The sequence below is a fragment of the Morone saxatilis genome, unplaced genomic scaffold, assembly GCF_004916995.1.
Source record: "Morone saxatilis isolate NCDOM2014 unplaced genomic scaffold, NCSU_SB_2.0 Contig5, whole genome shotgun sequence".
Taxonomy (NCBI): Eukaryota; Metazoa; Chordata; class Actinopteri; family Moronidae; genus Morone; species Morone saxatilis.
Window position 1 is genome coordinate 14,116,383 of NW_023340095.1, and position 20,562 is coordinate 14,136,944.

At 38.0% G+C, this 20,562-nt stretch overlaps 1 protein-coding gene across 1 annotated transcript; it reads right to left on the reverse strand.

The window, feature by feature from the left end:
• Positions 1-7,734: 7,734 nt before the first annotated feature.
• lnpa (limb and neural patterns a) lies at positions 7,735-17,901 on the reverse strand. The gene is made up of 13 exons (XM_035676803.1): positions 17,767-17,901; positions 16,518-16,620; positions 15,834-15,875; positions 13,632-13,819; positions 13,485-13,543; positions 13,353-13,393; positions 11,484-11,567; positions 11,336-11,387; positions 11,026-11,247; positions 9,794-9,899; positions 9,398-9,468; positions 8,929-9,084; positions 7,735-8,719 (listed from the first exon to the last, which is right to left on the reverse strand). Exons 2-13 carry the CDS (start codon positions 16,542-16,544, stop codon positions 8,547-8,549), a joined length of 1,221 nt encoding a protein of 406 aa, XP_035532696.1. The 5' UTR covers positions 16,545-16,620; positions 17,767-17,901; the 3' UTR covers positions 7,735-8,546.
• Between the last annotated feature and the right edge of the window lie 2,661 nt (positions 17,902-20,562).

Genomic DNA, 20,562 nt, shown 5'->3' on the forward strand with positions numbered 1-20,562 from the left:
GGGAATTTCTTTCATTATTTCATTAATTTTCTTTACACATGCTTTTTTTTTCAGGGTCACAGGGTGCTGGAGCGTATACCAGAATACCTTTCTGGCTCTTTGTCCAAACAGTCTATAGACTATAATACTAAAACTATTCTGAAAAGTATACATTACACACAAAATTATATATTGTACTATTTAAGGACGCGAGTTGGGATTTTTAAGTATATAAAATCTATAATCTTAAACATGCCCTATAGTAACTATACATTTTGTTGTTGCTACTCAACAATGACTTTCTATTTTTTTCATATGAGATTATTTTGTACATTAATTAATTAATCGTTTGGTATATAAAATAAAATAGTGAAAAATGTCCATCCCTGTTTCTCCAAGTCCAAGGTGATGCCTTTAATTGTTGTATTTTGTCAGTCCAGAACCTAAAGATATTCTGTTTAATACCCTATGATATAAAACAGAGAAAAGCAGGAAATCTCCATATTTACGAGGCTGAAACCAGCATTTTCTGCCATTTTTGCAGACTCAGCCTTGGTACACGGGGCGCCAGGTGAGCTATAGGGTGCCACTGAAAAATTCAATAATGATAAATCAATTATCAAACTACTTGGCAATTATTTTTCTGTTGATCAACTAATCATTTAGTCGACCAACCATTGCATCTCTAATGATATCAGTATAATATTAAAGAAACTGTGAGTCTGAGCATGCTATCTGGAGGATTTGTAGATGATAGCAATAGAAAGTGGAATATTCATAATACACCCACATCTGGATTTCCACGCTGAGTTGTGTGGACCAGCGTAAATGGGAGTAAGACCTCAGTGAACACACCCCGCTAGTTATCCACTAGTTTACCGGCATTGAACCAGAGACCTAAGTCTTCCCATCATTATGCTGCTAATGTGTCCACTGTGTGTAAAGTTATGCTCACACAATTCACAGTCAATGCAAATTAAGCAATATGTCCATTAAACAATAATTTGTGAGGGGCGCCCTGATAGTCCTTAGTGCAGCGCCCATGGATTCAAATCTGACCTGTGGCCCTTTGACACGCCCCTCTCAGAAACTGTAGTGCACTTGAGGGCGTCACTTGTTCTCTTCACACCAGAATAAGACACACTGGAAGATTTAAGTTAAAGACTCGGGGTTGAGATGTAGTTGTTTACACATACCTGTTCAAATCGTACTCAAGCACAATCTCTCACATGAAAAATATTCTTATAATAGACATTAAAGTAAAACAAATAGAAGTACATTTGGTTTAACTCCAGATACCATAAAACTTGCCAAGGTAAAAGGGAGAGTCAGATTAATACACTTTCTGTCATGTGTCTTTGTAGTACTAGACACTACTTTTATCATCACATGATTACATTTGGGTTGTTTTTTTTACATTGTTTTTATATGTGTGAATTAATCATTTGGTGTTGTTTTTATGTTTTCAAATCAGCTTGCCTCAAATTGCCACCCAGGGGACGGACAAAGTATGTGAATTGAACTGGAAACTGAATGGAACACACAAGAGTGAGTGCACAGCAGAAATAAACAAAACAAAATAACATTTATTTGATCCGCATTTTGTTGTTGTTATTTGCTAACACAGCTAAAACTAGCAGCAACACTGATGTTAACGGGCACGATTAGATTTAATCTGCTGTACACAGCTGAGAACAGTGTTGTATAGAGTGACGCAGCGCCCGGACAATAGCCAAAGCATGTTAGATACGGAGAGGACCTTGCTGTGCAGTTCTCGGGAAGAAGCGGGGTGCTCGGCAAATCAGGCCACTTTATCCAGGCAGGCTTACCCACCGATCTCAGCGCTGCATTAAAAATAGCTAAATGTGGTGCATATACAATCTAGGAAATCCCACTGGAGTAGTAGATCCATGAGTTTACACAACACTGCACAGTTTATATGTTTAATAAACCTTTAAAGTAGGATTATACAACTGTAGAAAGTTATCATGGAGGCATTATTTTTATCTTACATCTCAATGATTCTCACAATAAGCAGAAAAAAGTACACCGACCATGTTACAAAGTAACCCTTTAGGACTGCGCACACATTTGACTGACCAACTCAGCACCTGGCCAGATAAGAACACCTTGTGTTGCATTGGCACATGTGCAGCATCAGTCCAGCTGGATTATTACAATGAATGAGGGGCTGCTTTTGTTAATGCAGTGCAATAGATCTGTCTGAACCATATATACAGTGTACAGTCTGAGTCTTAGTCTGCAGGGCCTATAGTGTATACTGTACATTGTTCACAGGACAACAGGCATGGAAACTTCTGCATAGATAGCATAAACCCATGGTGATAACACTGGCAACACACACACACACACACACACACACACAAACAGAAAACCTGTTTACTTCCTTCTGCCGTTGCCATGGACGCAGGTATACTGGCCTCAGACCTGGAGTTGGTCCCCTGGCACAGTGCTGCAGCTGCCCGCTGCTCCTGCACTGAAGGGACAAATATAAAGGACAAATTCAACCACAGTAAGTACAGCTCAAGTTCACTTCACTTAAATTCACTCAAGTCACCATTTAAGTAGTTTCCAGGTGAAAAGCACTGCAGCATCTCTGCTCCACCTGTTGCTAGAGTTAGCATTTTCAAACTGTTTTCCTCCAATTTAATTTCATTCTTTCTTCTTCTGTTGTGCTAGTTGCCAACTAAAATGTTACCGTTACCACTAACGTTAGTTAACGTTACTTCGTTTCCGTAGAAAGTCGTGTCCTGATTGGTTGCAGAGCCAAGTGAAATCCAGCGTTCCTATTGGCTGATTGGAAACGTGGCCACGTTTGTGTTATGTAGCTGACGTACTGTGGACGAATAAGCGTTGGTCAGTAATTGAGTTATTATAGTTTTGTATTTTTCATTAGTTTTTATTTTTACTTTGGTTGGTTTCAATTCAGTTTAGTTTTCGGAGAAGGTTTGTTCTTCTTAGTTGAGTTTTTATTGTTTAAAATGTTTAGTTTTAGTTTAGATTTGTATTAGTTTCACTATTAGTTTTAGTTTTATTTATTATTATTATAATATTGTGGGTATTTGTCAGGCAAGATTAGATTAGAAGTTCAGAATATGTATTAAACTACAAACACATTGACTAGCCGTCATGTAGACAACGCAGTCTCAATAAACCTTTGCACCAATGCACAAATTTGAACAAATTAACAAGACAATTCCTGTATATATTTATTTTATTTGAGTACACAATATCGTTTTTAGTCTAAAACGAATATAGTTTTTTTCTAAAGTCTAGTTTTATTTTTTTTCAGTTAAATAAAATGTTTTTCCACACCTAGTTTTAGTTTTTAGTTAAAACATTATATTATGTTATATGTCATATATCAGGCATACTTGAGTTTTTCGTAAAGGAAAGACTCCCTTTCTTATTTTATATGTCACAACCTGGATCTTCTTAATTGATCTAATACATATATTACAAAACAATATTAGTATGCAAAAGGATTCAACTCTGGATACAGACTGAGTAATTTTACAGACTACCTTTCATCAGAGCAGCGTGTGTTGCCTGTCATGTGTGATAATAATTGCATTTCTCCTTTTCTTTTAATGGATTACACATGATTGGTTGAATGAACTAGTTGTTGAACTAGCTAGAAGTCAGCGGGTCAGTTCATTATACATTATTCCACTTTTACAGCACTGCCAGCTCACCACTGAAAGTACATACTCCATGTCATCCTTCAAGATGAGAGAGACACATAGAGACAGGACTGTGCACGTCTTATAACTGTCCTTCCCTGCAGGTCTTCAACACACACACACACACACATACACAGACACACACACACACACACACACACATACTGAAAGCTCTCGTCTTTCCATCTGGTAAAGTGGGCTGTTGTGATTGATTTGTGGATTTGCTCCCGCTTTTTTTCTCTCCATTTAAGTGAAATAATGTATGGAAGCAATCTGGCGACAGACATTTTGGAAAATCTATTTGAAATCATTTCAGCTGAAGCCATGGCAGTTTGTCTTCTTAGGGGAGAGGAGCAAAGTATAATTGTCTGCAGTCTAGTAAAACACAGTATAACTGCCATCACACTTGACTGAGCTTATAGCCAGCTAGTCCCATGGCCTCTAGAAGATAGAGCAGTTAATGTTCCCTTTTATTTTAGAGGATATGTCACTTGTATCGCAGATTTATACCATGATACAGCAATTTTGTCCAAACAGATGGATAATGGTGTCACCAGCAAAAAGCCCTGTTTTTATTGAGTTTAGAGCATATTGTTTAGATAGGGGACTGTGTTGAACAGCTCTGCCAGCGCTTTCTCTCTTTATCTCTCTAATCTTGCCAGTATTAGATTTGATCATTTTTGTTTGAAGGAGGAAAATGTGGCTGTAATGGCTTCCTAATAGCAAACACAGGGGATACAAATCCAGAGACCCTGTTCTGTAGTGCTTCCATAAGCACCACTGATTTATAGAGGTCTTTATGACAGAAAGGAAAATGATCTGCTGCAGGTATAAATCAGGTGAGGAGTAGGAAATTGAACTTAGATATCATCTTGTCAGATGCTTAATGCTCTTCCTCCTGTCACATTCGATAGGACCAATTTGGAGAATCCTGCAGAGGTAAAAAGAAGACAATTAACAATGACAGTGTGGTAATAGATGAAGCTATAAAATGAACCTGCTGCCTGCAGGATGCTTTGTATGATTTCCACATGAAGTAGTAGCAGGGGTGTGATGTCTTGGCCTTCCATTTCTTCCCCTTTCTGTTTTTGGTGGTTTTTCAAGTATTCCATCCAACAATAATATGTAATAGGGTACATTAATGAAACAGCAAGAAAACAAAGAGAAAGAGGTAATTTTTGTGCTTTGACTCTACTCTATAGTTGAATAATTACCCTGCATATGACAAGACTTGTAAATTTAGGTTAACCTGGTTTTTATGTTGTTATCGATTCCAAGGGTATGTTCTATCCTAACACTATATAAAAGTAATCAATATATCAATGGTCAAGCACAGAAATTATGCATGTACGGGGACATTAAAAGTACCAACAGCCAAAATAAATAATATTATTGCATTGGAAGCGAATTCAGCACCTCAATTTTAAGTTAGGCAGTTTTTTCATACTATGACGAAATACATATTTTCATGCATATGCTGTCTTTCTAAAAGTGTGTCCTCTTCTAGTTTAGCATTTAATTAAGGTACAACAGTGGATTGTTTGCAGTGATAATTGTCAGACTGTATGAGCGCTCAAACAGATGTCATCGCTCAGTGGTGTAATGAGTTCAAGATAGGACAGAGAATGACAATGCTCTCTGATCCCTGAATGTCACTCCGGCATAAACTACAGCACACTGGTTTATTGCCGACATCATGTATTCAGTGGCATGCATTCACGATATGACAGATAGAACGTGTGGGGGGAAAAAAATGGAAACCCATCCATCTGGGTGTGTGGGGCTTCAAATGACTTGAATTTTAAAAACTAATTTCTTGGAAGCTGATGACCTTTTGTGAAAAAGCTGCTCAACTTCGTCAAGTGGCAATTCAAGCCCAAGCAGCTAAAGAGCTACAGTAATAACCAGAGATACACTGCTTGGGAAGCATCACCCCTCGCAGCTCATCAAGCCAAGCTCTTGTATAATCTAATTTGATTTTAATGCTTCTCTGAAGGAGATTGTGCTCTTATTACTGTGTAATGATGCTGTTGTCAAGAGCCAATGGTGATGTCTGATATCACAACCGTGTTAACTGCTTCTGTGACACTCATCTCAGCATTTTCCACATCGTCTTCAATGCACAATGGCTTTTGCTGTATATTTATGACTTTGTTGTTCTTCCTGTTGCATTCTACTTCATGATCGACAGAAACATGGTAAATGTTTAAAAACTCCCTTCTTTATTACCTTTGTCTGATGTGGTACTTTTTTCGTATTCAGTACAGTAGATAGAGCATAACGATGAAGGTCTTCGCTGAGATGAGGAGAATTTTGAAGTGCTCACACTCGGGGGCAGCAAATGGAAAAGTGACAAGCCTGGTGCACTTGTCTATTTTACTTATTCTGTGCCTCTGTTTCATATTCTGCCTCGCACCGTGGGGTTATTTTCCTCCGGGGTTCAGGAGGGCACGCTCTTTCATTTCTTCAGAAAATTGTTTCGCAGGATTTCAATCTTTGGCTGCTAGATATGACAAAACACAATATCAAGAACACTTATGTTTCTTATCAGCCATTTTTTCTGGGTATAAATAAAAGATCAGTATAAATTTATGTCAAGTGGCCTCGAATGCACATGTGAGAGATGAGTATGAAAAGAACTATGAACCTTGGGACAGCCCCACTGTACATTTTCATCGCTTGCTCAAAATTACCTTGGCACTGGGGTTTTGTGTGTCATTTGTCATCCTTGAAAATCAATTAGTGTTTCCATGATAGCAATTCAGATGTAATCCTTTGAGTGTTGAGTAGACAATTGTACACAAAACCTGAGTTTTTATTTTTCACATTATGTTAAGAGTATTTCTTTGAATTGTAAGTGTGCAGACTATGATCATAGTATAAACATCCTGATCGGAGAGTTGAAGGACCCTCCCAAATATTGATTGCGTCTAAATAGGCCTTCTGTTGGCCACTCAATAAAAATCATCTCACCTCACAAATGCAAGTAGTAACTGTAACACTTTAAAAGACAAACATAATTAACTTACAGCTGAACAGTTTCACTTTTGCAGCTGTTTATGTTCAACCACCAGATCTTTCTCTCAGTAAAATCCTTCAGGCATTATACAGATTAAAAAATCAAGCAAATAACTGAACGTCGTTACACTGAGTTAAACATCCTGCACAATATAGTAATTCTTCTGACTATGAAGCACAGTCTGTCAAGAAATGATTCAGTGCTGTGGAATCAAATATGTTACTCAAACATACATCTCACACAGCAGAGATCTTTTGTGATATATTACTTATGATGATGCACATATATGCAGGCTATGTATACATGCACAACCTCCCAGTGGTGTGAAAACATCCAAACATTGTCCTATTGATGTCCCATTTTTTTCCCCTGTTTGGCTCTTGTCAGAGGTCAACCTCAAACAGCATGCGGTGGAATCAGGCGTTACTGTTGATGTCACATTGATGCATTACAAGGCCCAGGAGGTCATGTCTCTGTAAACATACATTATCAAAACCCATAGAAGATGTGGTATGTTGACCTCACCAACAGTTTACGGTTTATCTTCAGGGGAAAAAGGGTCATGTGATGGCAGAGAGCAACTTTGTAGCCGCAATGACTTTCTTGTTGCAAATGAAGAGGGTCAAGCAATCAAGACTGGTCGGGCTCTGTGTCAGCACCATTATCTTACGCTGTCTGAAATGATCAATGAGCTAAAATAAAATGATCACAAGCTAAAATTGGCCTGCTAATGAAAACAGACTGTTTAACCATTGCTGCTTGGTGAGAAGCTGGCCAGAGAACAAATGGGGCAGCAGTTTAAACTACATGACACGGTACAGGCAGCTGGAATATAGGGAGATATTGTCATTGTCGCTATTTAAATGTTAGTTTGACCTTTCCTACTCATATCTTGATTTTTGCTTAAAATCCAGCAATGATCAATTGCGTTTTCACAGCAAAATCAGTCAAATAATTCTCCAGCATGTACGTAGATTTAAAAAATAAAAAAACATGTATCTGAGGAATGTGTTGTGATCCAGAGCACACAGATATTCTCAAAAGTTTATTTAGTATTTATACAGAACAGGGATTCATACAGTCAGAAAACACATATTGCCTGTAAACAGTTAAATGACTATTGTCTATATGTAAATAGGTTTCATCGACAATACTCTGAGGCAGACTTAAATATAAAAGTCACTTAGGGCAGGTGCACAGTACTGACATCAATCTCCTTTTCTCCCTTTTTACCAATAAATACATACTGTATGTCCATTTACTATGGTACCATGGTTGTGTAAACATGTTAGCAACACCATGCTGCAGGGTAGCCTTGTCAACCCCATCACGAAAGGCACAACATTATAGAAAAATATTTATAAATAATTTCCCATAAATAAAAAATTGATTTCCCCCACAAAATATTTCTTGTTTTGTTTCCGCTGTTTCTAAATAAACCCGGACAGAATAATGGTAGAAATTCAGTCAAAATCAAATAAAATGAGGAAAAACAAAGAATACATACAGATTTTGCTATAAAACATCAAAAACAACATTATTTTAACATAGTTCCTAATGTTCTCAGTACGATGTTATGAAAATAAACATGTCATCATACAAGAAAAGAGGTTTTTTTGGCGATTGCTACCATGCAAGTGCTATACAATTTAATATTAAATTCATTACTATTGCTAGAATTATAAAAGCAATTCTCAAAACAAAGGATATTCTGTACTGTAAGTTGAAAATTGCATCAGCTGCTGACTTGTTACTGCATTATTCCAACTCAAGGCATCTACTTAGTTAACTGTCACATTTCTTCAAAGAGACAATAAAGTTCCAGCCTGACTTGTGTTGAAATTTTATTCCACTTCCATGGCAGACAAATCTTGCTCTTCATCAGATTTCTCAGAGGGCAGATCTTGTGACTCTGGGGTGGTTTGGCTGTCTGACGCGGAGCTCGGCTCTGTGGTTGTTGGTGTGCTGGGCTCTTGAGTGTCTGATTCAGCAGACACATCAGCAAGCTTGCTTTTCTCTGATAATTAGAGATAATGTTTCAGTTTAGATTTGGATGCATTTCAAACAAGTATAAAATGACTAAAAAGGAAGGAGGAAAAGAAGAAAAATGGACACTACTGTATATGTGTACAATGGAATTTAAGAATTTAATTAATCTAAATTAAGTGATATTGGTAACATCTAATTACATGCGTGACCATTACACTGGTTGACTGTCATTATCACCTAAAACAGACTGGTCGTCATCTTCGTCAGCACCAGACGATGGTAATGGTGCCTCAGATGACAGCTTCAGGTCACCAGTGACCTCGGGTAGTCTGGGTGCCTGGGGCCTGGTCTTTCTTGCAGGGTTCAAGAAATAACAATACGCACATCGGAAGGCTGAAACGACACAAATGAGACACCATACGTATAGTTTATGTCACCTCACTAATAGATTCTCAAACAGACACAGATTAATATACATGAATATGAACCAATGACAAAAAATGCCTAAGATGCATAAACACTTCAGATTGATGTGTAGCACTAGTTTGCATATTCAATCTTGTTGTGTTTTTGCTTACAAGGGTCGGTAGTGGCAGAGGCATTTAAGAGCCATATGATATACTACACTGCCAAATGCTAGAGGGCAAATGAAGGCACAGTGTTTGATGGAGACTGACAAAGAGTGTTGTGTTTCCCCAAGTCTTACCAACGTATTCAAATTCCTCTTTTAATGCCATGCCGTTATGAGACAGACACTGCTGACATATGAGAGCGTATCTATGAGGAAGGAAAGACAATCCAGTTATGACAGCATTCAGTACATGGACTGGCATTAGACTGCACAAAGGATCATTTTGTTGATACATACAATACAAAGTTTTAACAATTCACTGTTAATATTGGCAGATCATCATCATTTTAACATTGCTTTCCATAACAAGAGGGAGATAATCTCATAAAAATGATCAGATTACATAATTTTAGGTGTTGCATCAGCATAGCATTTAGAACCTGTTTAATACATTAATTATACTTGGCCCATAAAACCTATTCCAAGGTGTAAACTGTACAATATATAAGTGTATTACTGGAAAGAGAGTACCTGTTCCCAGGGCCATCTCCAACAAGATACTCAATGACTCTGTCCATAGCACCCCTTTCCCTTGGGAGCACAGGTCTGGCCAGGGGCGGGCCTGGGGGGTGCATTCCTGTTAAAGCACGACATCAGTGCCTGTTAGACACAGTCTGCAGTCTCGAATACAAACTGCAGTAACTGGCACTGCTTACAGTAAAAAAAAAAAATAATAATAACTAAGTGAAATTGTGAGGCTGAGATTCACAGTTTACTGCACAATCCATGATAAATTTTACAAAAACCTGCCCCGTTCTCTTAATGACTTTACACTGGATCTCACTTGCAAAGCACGTCCAGATTCCCTGCTGTGTTGGTGAGTAGTAATTAATATAATCTAACATCAAGAGCAATCATAGGAAGATGACTGGTCATTTCTGTGAGACTTGGCAGAGTCTCCGTATCCTGCTGGTTATTAATTTACCAACATATGGAAACTCTGTGGTGACTCTTTGTATCAAATTGCTTTTCACTTTCAATTTTCCACAGAAGCAGGTGATAACATCAAGTCATGTAAACCATTTGTGAGGTGTTCCCAATGCCAAAGGCAATTTCACCAAGCATTAAAAGACATTTAGTGAGATTCCACCACCATTGCCCAGAGAACAAACGCAGGTCTGGCTAATTAATCATAGTTAATGTAATCCTGATCCGTGCATACCTCACAGTTGGCATTCCACATGGCAATTACAGCATGCAGCTTCCTCTAGGAACACATTTCCTTTACTGTTTGCACTTATTTGCATCTTCTATTGAGTGTTCATAGTCCAGAAATAATTTATATTGAATATTCAATACCTCTACACTCCACAGATGTCTTCCATATACAACAACTGTTCTATGGAAAGTTTTTCCATCGTGTTGGCTGGCTGGCTTTTAAAATCTTTAAAAAGCAACTAAATATGTACGGCACAATCATCATATTCTTGAGATAAATATTCTGACTATCAAAAGTTATGGCTTATCTCTAATCTTTGTTCACAATCATAGATTTATTTGAGAAAGGTTGAACCTTTTAGTAAGATATTTGAAAACTACATTCATATAATTACCCATTACAACTACTGTATAACATATACCACCCCTGCTGACAACACACACCACAGAGCCTTGAGCAACTGGGGACACAGAGCAAGGGAAGAGTAAATCACACCTTAATCGACCACATTATGATGTGGTCCCCCTGTGTGCAGGTAACTCACCGACTCCTGGAACAGGTGTTCCAGGGGTCACAGGCCTCCTCATCAAGCTCTGCTGAGCAGCTATAGCCGACAGGACCCTCTCTGGGGGTCCACCTGGAGCAGAGTGGGAAGATCGTCCAGGATAGGTGGGCCCAGAGGCAAGAGGGGGGCGGGCAGCAGCTCCGCTTGCAGGATTCGCCACCACTGTGGGGGTCTTAGGGATGACATTGCGCTGGCGGAGCTCTAACACACAAAACATTGCAGGTTTGCTTGACAACAGTAAGAAAAAGTAGGGGGAAATAGTGGTGTCTTCTTCAGAACGCAATGTTACCTTGTCCTGGTTTTGGAGTCATCTGAGGTCCAATAGGAGTGGATTCAAGCTCCTTTATACAGAAAACAAGGGAGTGCAAGAGCTCAATTTAATGAGGAAGATAATTAGTGCATGTTTTATGTTTCAGAGAAAAAACAAAACGTCTCACCATCTTTTTCCTGGAGTCAGGATCAAATCTCTCCAGTATCATTTTAGCATTTTTATACGTCTCAGTTTCCATAACTTCTTCAAGCTGGAAAAAACAAGACATTAAAAAGGTATTTTAGGATAAAGGCTTATACAATGTTTTCAATACACATAACTCCTATAATAACAGCTCTACTGCCAAGTAATTATTTGATGATCATCTAATGTAATTAATAGGTGTTTTATAAACACACATTTTAGGATTACCCACTATAACATCACAAGTAAACGTGCTTAAGAAATGGCAGAAGGAATTGTACATCTTCATTTAAAATAAGTACCAAACATTTCTAAATGTTTACATATAATATGAAGAATAATTACATTCACTACTTCGATAATGGAGAGTGTGAAAATCCATCAGCCCTAATTATTGAAAGTTATTAGACTTGACAGAGGATGACAAGCAATTTCTCAGATTTATTTCTTTCCTGCACTAAATGCTATTAATTAAAGTGACATTAGCAGAGTGGTTTACTGGGTTAAGTCACTAACAATCAAATGCTGTCTGTACTGATCCTAGATTAGCAAGTATCCTGCTACAAAATACTCAGAGGATCAATAAGTAATACTACCAGGGTTCCTACACAACTTTTCACTTCACTGGAGACCACTAGACATAAAAATATAATGCATACTATTGAGTATGAGTTCTATAGGTTCTATAGGTTTTAAAAGTCACATTGCAGATCTATCAAGCTCACAGAGCTTATTTCATTAGGCATTAGAGAGAAAATCTGTAAGGTGCTGAAAACCACCACCAACTTAGATACAATGCAAATATTGAACTAGCTTTGAAAAGTGACATGGGGACTCTAAACAATAAAACATATAAATGTAAATGTAGGCACCCATTGTCTTTAGTTGCCACTCAGTGTTTTGGTGATGAATCATCTCTGAAAATATTTTTGTTTTCTAAAAATATCGAGCCTCAAACAGCTGCACCTGACCAACAGTTTGCTATATGAGGTACATGTGCGTACCAGTGAGAAACATATTTAATAAAATATACGTTTTGTTTTTCTTTAAAAAGCACCAAGGTGTAAGATTCAGTGGCATCTAATAGTGTAGTTGCAGATTGCAACCCCTCGCTTCACCCTCTCCCTTCCAAGTGTGAAGCAAAAACTACGGTGAATGAACGGCCCTATCTAGAGCCAGTGTTTTGTTTGTCCACTCTAAGCTACTGTAGAAACATGGCAGCGTTCCAACGTAACAAAAACATAATGATTCTTATTGTCAGGTGATTATACACAAATTAAACCATAGTTATGAATAATATATTCTATTTCTGTCAAAAGATCCTGCTAAACGTTACACATTGGATCCACGCATGGGCTCAGTAAGCCTCATATTTACATTTTCAAATAGTTGTTGAATGATTTTGGGCAGCTGGTTGCTCAATTGTGATAATAGTTGGCTCAAAATGGAAGAAATTGGTAAACAAGGCAACGAAAAAATTTTAAGTTTGCAAATGAAATTGAAATGCACCGAATGAAACATGTAAACTGACAAGCATTTCAGCTTTGTGGCATAACAAATATTATTTGAAACAGCAAAATTGTATGTGCTTGATCCTCAACTTTATGTCCAGATACATAAATGTGACTATAACTGTCAGAAAACTGTTTTTTTCCTTAACTATTATTTTCAGTCCATTTCAACAACTCTGTTGGGCAACTCTGTCCATGTTTAAAGAAAATATTGTATTTTGTTAACAGCAATAAGCTAGGCTATTTAACGTAAAGTCTCACAGGAAAACTATAGACCAAAAATGAGTCAAGTCAATCAAAAAAAATATGAGAAACTGGACAAATATAAAAACGTCACTTACTATTTTCCTTTTTTGTGCTTTAAGATCCTCTAATTTGTCATCTGAAAAAAAGGAGAATTCAACACCAGTTTGAACATAACAATAATTACTATTTTGCAGTAAGTTATATACAAATAGCAAAAAGGATCTTACTATTTTTTTCAGTTCTTCGTGAAAAAATTATTATAAGCATTTTTCGAAGTAACCAAACTCTAAAAGGAAAAGAAAAGAAAATGGTTGATTGGTTAAACTGAAGTTAAAGTTAAAGCAACAATGAGGTTGACTATACTGTACACTTACAAGAACGGAAATAGTACGAAGGGGAGAGACAATATAAACCGTCCTATCAACTGTTCAGGCAGGTACCAGGAATACACAACTACACATGTGATCAGGAAGAGAAGAGACGAGTACAGAAGCAGTCGCCCGACCCATATCTTCAACTGCCTTTGATACTTCTCACTGTATTCTTCAAGAGTCTGTATATCCTGTGGGGGAAAATGAAAGGAGTGTTACACAAACGTGATCCGATAGAAGTTTTTTTTAACTGGCAACATGGATTTCTCAACACTGGGTTCACTTTTTCAAAGTCAGCACAACTGAGGTTAATGTGGACTAAACTGTGGATCACTCTTTACAGCTTGAAACAAAATGCACTCAATGAACACATCATTCTTGTTTTTTTTTTCACTTAAACTAAACATTCACCAAACGTCTTGTGTATTTACAGTCCACTCTGTGTATGTTTACATATGTTAAATTTACGTTCAAAAACATAACACGAAATTACAAATATAAACAGAACCCGCACGCAAAATCTCATTAAGTCGAATTAGCGGCTTTAAGATATTGTACATTACGACTTTTAAACTGAACTTTTAACTTTAATATTTTAACAGTTTTATTTATGTGTAGTGTAAACTCATACTGCAGACCCAGTGTGTTCACCACAGCCTTAATGCCATGTCTGTCAACAGTGTGGATTGGAGTCATGTTCTTTACATAGATTCTTTACATGAAGCATATCAGAGAAGTAAAATCCAAACTTGGCATTAACTAGTGAGAGCAAACCAAGCAAATGTATTGGTTGGATCATGATCAAATGTTTATCTTGCATAAAAGCCAACTATTTATGTAATTCAAATCCTTTGTTTGTTTTTAATATGGAAAGACTACACCACTGCATCCAAGTGCTGTTTACCCCATCCAAAAATAGCCGGCGGTCACTATGGTCACTATGGGTCTTCTGTAACACGTGTGTCTTTCACTCTGAGCACTGGATAGACTGATCTCACATTCAGCATTATAGTATATAATGCCTGTGACTGTGTATGTGTAATCGTGCACATGAAAAATTAGTCAACATATTCTTTCATAATGAATGACAGGATTTTCCTAGGAGAAACTAACAGGCCCAACACCCATCTCTTCACAACTTCAATGCCACATGACCTCTTCAGTGTATGTGTAGGGTCTCTTGCTCCAAGGACAGGTGCTGAAAATAGCCTTACACTAACTTAACTGTAGAAGAGCACTAAAGCCCTTTCAGTCAGCAAATGAGGAGCTGATGTGGCATTCATTGACACATGTGGTTGCTTATGGTCAAAAAGAGGCATGCTTATACAACACATTTTGCACAGCATTGTTTCATTATCAAAGGCTAAAGTGGTCACTAAACACCAATACATGAATCAAAAGCGTATTCTTCATTTTACCATATTATAAGAGAACTACACATTTAGAATACGTTGTTATGAATAAACATTTTAATTTCACTACCAAGGGGTAAAACAGGGCGACAAAGATGAATGTTCAAATAATTAGACGGGTTGTAAAACTCCCAAGAAAAATCAAACTTACTTGGTAGAACAAGGAAAGACAAACAGTAACATTTAAAGTTTACAGACCAAACTATTATCTGTAGTTGGTTTTCCAGTGTAATGAGGGATTATTAGCAGCATAACTGGTGCGCTTACTTTCAGTTTTAGCTCCAAATGAAATAGTTAAGATAATCTGGATAAACTTTTGGCTTGTTTACAACCTGCATGATTTGCTTATTTTTCTTGCCCCATCTACCTTATTTTTTAACAATGTCATGGTGTTCCCAGATTCCTGCAAATATTGTGGTAGTACAATGTTATAACCAATATAACTGAGGGCTAGAGCTACAAATATACATCTCAAGTTGTAATGAGCCATAGTTCACCTTTAAGTACAGTATATGTAAATAAGCAGTGTACTAGTAAGCTTCCTTTGATAAGTACACTGACTGTGGTGCCACAGAGTGAATAGTTGTTTTAGTAATATTTGTGAAAATGTGCCTTGTTTATATGGGCTTTGTCTACCTGCCCACAGTGCAGATTAGGCTGTAAATATTATAAAATATTTAGAGAATGGCTTTGTTGTGCTTTAGTAGAGCATGTTATGCATGCATATATAAAAAAGGAACAACTTCAAAACGGCACTTTACTTCAATTCAAAGGTCTTTCAAGTTGAGCATACCTTATCGATTCCTTCCAATATCTCCACAGTGGATGGTTTCGCCTGTAAGGAAAACATTTTGAAATTCCAGTCAGAGAGAGAAAATGATGACATATGAACTACCACAACAAAAGTGCTCTTTGTGCAAGCAACTTCCTCAAAAGTCTCTGGAAACATCCTGTTTCATCTTCCCGCTTCTGCAGAGTTTGTGTATGTATCATATGTGTGTTCTTCCGTTGTTGGCAGGGTGGCAAGTTAGGACCAGCCACTAGCCAAATGCTGGTAGATATCAGACACAAAATAATGATTTACTATTGAGTAGGTGGTGAATTTGAACATGTATCTGTCACTGGCTGGTAGATGTTCACATTTTAAGAAGGTAATTTCCCACCTTGGTCATTGGAGACATAATTTAGTTAGCCTGTGCATGACAATATGGCGAGGGATGGTGATACAAGGAGACGTATTAGCATAAACATCTGAACTGTGATAATTTATGTAGATCTATCTAAGCATATGGGCACTATTTGTGAGTCCTACATGAGCGTCTAAACTTAAAACATGTTAAATCTAAAGTTAGACGATTACAACTAAACTCGTTCTTTGTCAAAACTAAAATATTGCCAGCTAATTGTGCAATAACACAATTTGTATCACAGCAGCATAAAGCAGAAAGACATAATCAGCAATGGTTTGAAAACAAACCTTCCACCGTGAGATGACGGCCCCCATGCTGATAATGAGGGAGTGTCGGATATTCTGTAACTGAGACCTTCCTCTGATCGTCTCTCACAGATAATCTCTCCACCTGTTGACAACAGTGATTGACCTGATTATACACTCAGTTGGCAATTAATTAGGCACATGATGATGAGAATTATTTGATAAAACTGTTCAAATTTGAAGGCTGGTGAATTATAATGTGCTGTACCGATAACCAGCACATATAGTCTAGTCCATTTCTCATATGTAGTCCACCATTACTGATGTAATGCTAAATGGACACAACAATACAATGCAACACTACCACGAATAACTGGCTCCAAATGAGTGTTGCACAGTTACTCAAAATATTATTGAAATCGCAATATGGTCAAGTGCAATATGCAAATCACAAGAGCTGTAATGTTTTGATAAATGTGTGACAAAACAGCATTATAATAAAGTACTATAGAGCTGCAGAAGTGCCCTGGTCTACAAATCTTGTTCTCCAGATTTAAGAAATCATGTTTGAATCGCAATATCTGTCAAAATAATCTCAATATGATGTTTTTCCATATTGTGCAGCCCTACTCCAAATATTAAAGTTTAATCGAGAAGTGTTTTAAACAAGAACTGCACATTATAGCTTTATTTAAGATGTACTGCAGGGCTGCTTTAAAGCTAAAGTTTAGACAGGACGTGTACCTGTTGCAGTGTAACCTACAGCATACAGACATCAGGTGCCACATATCTACTCACACTCACACCTTCAACGGGACTCACCTTTCTCTCGTCTCCACCTGTCACCTGTGAAACTACTTCAAACACCGTCTTTTAAAAACTTTTAAACAGTGAACTTTAAGTGACTGTCGCTAACTTGAATTAGCAAAACTTCCCCTTTGAACGCCGCAGTGTGAAATCAACCTAACAGCACCGGTTCGCTCACAGTGAAGGGTTGCCATGTCGCCACTTGCAGATAACATTTATATAACTTCTTAACCCACTTTAATTAAATGCAGTGACCCGTTCGCGTTAGCATTGCCCGGACCAGTAGCTACACATAGGTGGCTAGCCGCTAGCTGGTCATGCTAACGCCAATGCAGCTCACAGTTCATCAAGATAAACGAGCAGCAGTCGTAACTTAAGTTATCGGTCGTCCTGGCTTTATACGAGGCAAGAGAGGCCCGAATAATGTGGCTGGAAAGTGAATGAACAGTCAATCAATGTGTTTTGTAACACGGGTTGTATTTACCTTGGCAGCGGAGTTGTCCGGTTTCAACAGCCTGTGGCAGGACTGCAGTTCAGCCTGTAGACGGAGGCTGTGTGAGGCAAGATGGGGGAGTGTCCACTGAAAGAGAGCAGCGTGGAGATCATGGGCAGTGCTGGGCCTTCACTGCAAGCTGTCCGAGAGTAGGGGCAGTATTAGGAGGAGTGTTAAAGGTTAGGGTTACATATCAGAGTTGGGCTGTATATTAAAAATGCCTAATGTATTGTTTGTTGTTTTAATCTTAATGTGGAATTTAGAAAATAAGTCACACAGAGAGGTCCAACTGGAGTCCAATGAGATGAACTAACCTGTTTATTTAACAGGCAATAACATATATTGGGATGTATTTCTGATATTGGATGGATATCTTCTGTAGCGCAGTTGGTTGACCATTGATTGGCTGTTATTTGGGCCGAGCCACTGAACTGCTCTCACAGCATGTGTATGACAAAAATGAAAGTTACTTTGGACAAATGAATTGTGAACCATCAAACCATGCAGATTTTTATATAAGAGGTTTAAACTGTGTTAAGATTGTCTCAGCAGTGGACAATGTTGTCTTTGATCTTTTTCAAATACAAAGCAAGCATTAGATTTATTAGGTTTGCACACGAAATGCAATCAAACATTCTGCGTTTAAGTCCCACATCTAATCCAACAAATCTTTTGTAACATTGTAAAATGCCTGCAGGTATAATTTCCCATGTTGATGTTTAGATTTGCAGCTTTAACACATAGAATTACAAGTATAACTAAAACAGTGGGATTCATTAGTGAGTATGTGAGAACAACACTGGCCTGAGGGGTACTTATAAAAGCTGCAGCAGATCACAAAAAGCCCATTGTAAAAACATAGGAGAAAAAAAATGGACTAAACAATGGAAACAGAGAGAACGCGTTCCAGTAAGTTAAATTAGCACAAAATCATTTGCTTTAACAACAGTTTAACACCATACTTTTAAGTAAATAATTTACTGCAGATGAAAAAAACTATTCAAAAGACAACACATCTACGGGTTAGATTAAAAATACCTGAAGGCGAACATGAAAACTCTCACCTCAAAGGATATTTGATGTGGTTTCTCCTTCCAATGTTAACCTAACTGTCTAGCTAGTGTTCAGCTAAAGGATACTTTCACGTCTTAAAGCAATACTCACATGCCCATTGAAAGCATCGTTGTATAATACACAAATGTTTGGTACTAACAGACTTTGGAAAATAGACAATTGACTACTTCAGACCGCTGAGGCCTCATTTCTGTCATAATGTCTCCACCAGATTTAATGGCTCTCCATTCAATAGACATTTCACTAAAAACCACAGACGTCAACCTCGTAGTGGCACTAAATGAAAAGTCTGGGAATCCAAAAGTCATTACGATACATTGTCTAAGAACCATGAATGTCAACATTTTGTCCCAAAAAAGTCACCAAAGTCCTCAGGATTCATTCTCTGTGCACCATTGATATCTGGGTCAAATTTCATGGCCACTCTATACATCCAACAAATTGAAGAGATATTTTAGTCTGGATCAAGGTGGTGGACAGACTAGAGACTAAAGCCACACAGCTAACATGGCCAAAAAGTTAAAACTGATGTTTTTTATTGTTAAAAAACTGGAGCAGAACCAACATTAACTGGGTGAACTAACATGTTTTCTTGGCTGAACAGCCAGTCAGACGTCTCACTCTCACCGACTGTGTTTCCACCACTGCTTCAACACAATCATGCCAACAGACAAACCACAAAAACACTAGCCAGCAGTCAACCACAGAGACTTGTTAATGGCGCTCGAAGGCTGAGCCAGCAGCTTTGTGTTTTAGGGCCCCTTAGTCTCTTGTCTGCTGAAGCCTTATTGGTTGGCAGGGCTGTGGCAACTTTGATTTCTATGATCAAGAATAACATTGCTTTGATTAACACCATGGGATAGCTGATAGAGCTTATAAATGGTCCTTTCAGGATTCTTTTGGTAGAGATAATAATGTATTTCCAGGTAAATGAGCACCAGAATAACAGAAATTAATTATAAATAGTGTTATAGCTCATGGTATTATTATCTATATCTGCCATTAACTGTGTTCTAATGAAGTTTTGATGTGAATCACTGGGTCCCAAACAAAAATGTGACCTAACTTCTATGCACACCTGTACACCACTACCAATGCCTGATTGTTGAAGACTCAACCCTCTGTCTATATCTGTGGAGCTGAGATGGAGCAGGTGAACACTTTTAGGTTCCTGGGAGACAACATCACAGAGAACCTGTCATGGTCATCTCACATCTCCACCCTGGTTAAGAAAGCACCGAAACGACTGTATTTCTTAAGAAGGCAATATTCCCGTGCCAAGCTCATGCAAGGCCCAGGACAGGAGGACTCTGCAGCGACTGGGTGATTAAAACCACCCAGAAGATCATTGGTACTCAGCTGCCCAGCATCAGTGATATTGGTGAGGTGCCTGCGCAGAGCCCAAAGGAGACTAAAAGACAGTATCCACCCCAGCCACAGCCTGTTCACCCTGCTGCCATCTGGACTTAAGAACGGCTTCTTCCCTCAGGCTGTGAGACTGCTTAATTCATCCTCAGCACCTCACGTAAAATAGTTTTATTTTAATGTTTTTTTTAATTTTTATGAGTAGCATAAAGGGAACTATAACCTGAACTTCATTGTGCAGTCATGTGTTGTAAAATGACAATTAAATTACCTTGTATAGGAAATGTGCAGAGGTCTGTCAGTCAATGACCTCATTCTGTCTTGGTCAAGGAACAAGTACATGGCCTG

Excerpts from the sequence above, each read along its gene's own strand:
- lnpa (XM_035676803.1), bottom strand. The coding sequence starts at position 16,544 with ATGGGGGCCGTCATCTCACGGTGGAAG. Across the intron at positions 15,876-16,517 it reads CCGTCATCTCACGGTGGAAG|GCGAAACCATCCACTGTGGA; the intron begins GTTTGTTTTCAA and ends TTTTCCTTACAG. Across the intron at positions 13,544-13,631 it reads TTCGTACTATTTCCGTTCTT|AGTTTGGTTACTTCGAAAAA; the intron begins GTAAGTGTACAG and ends TTTTCCTTTTAG.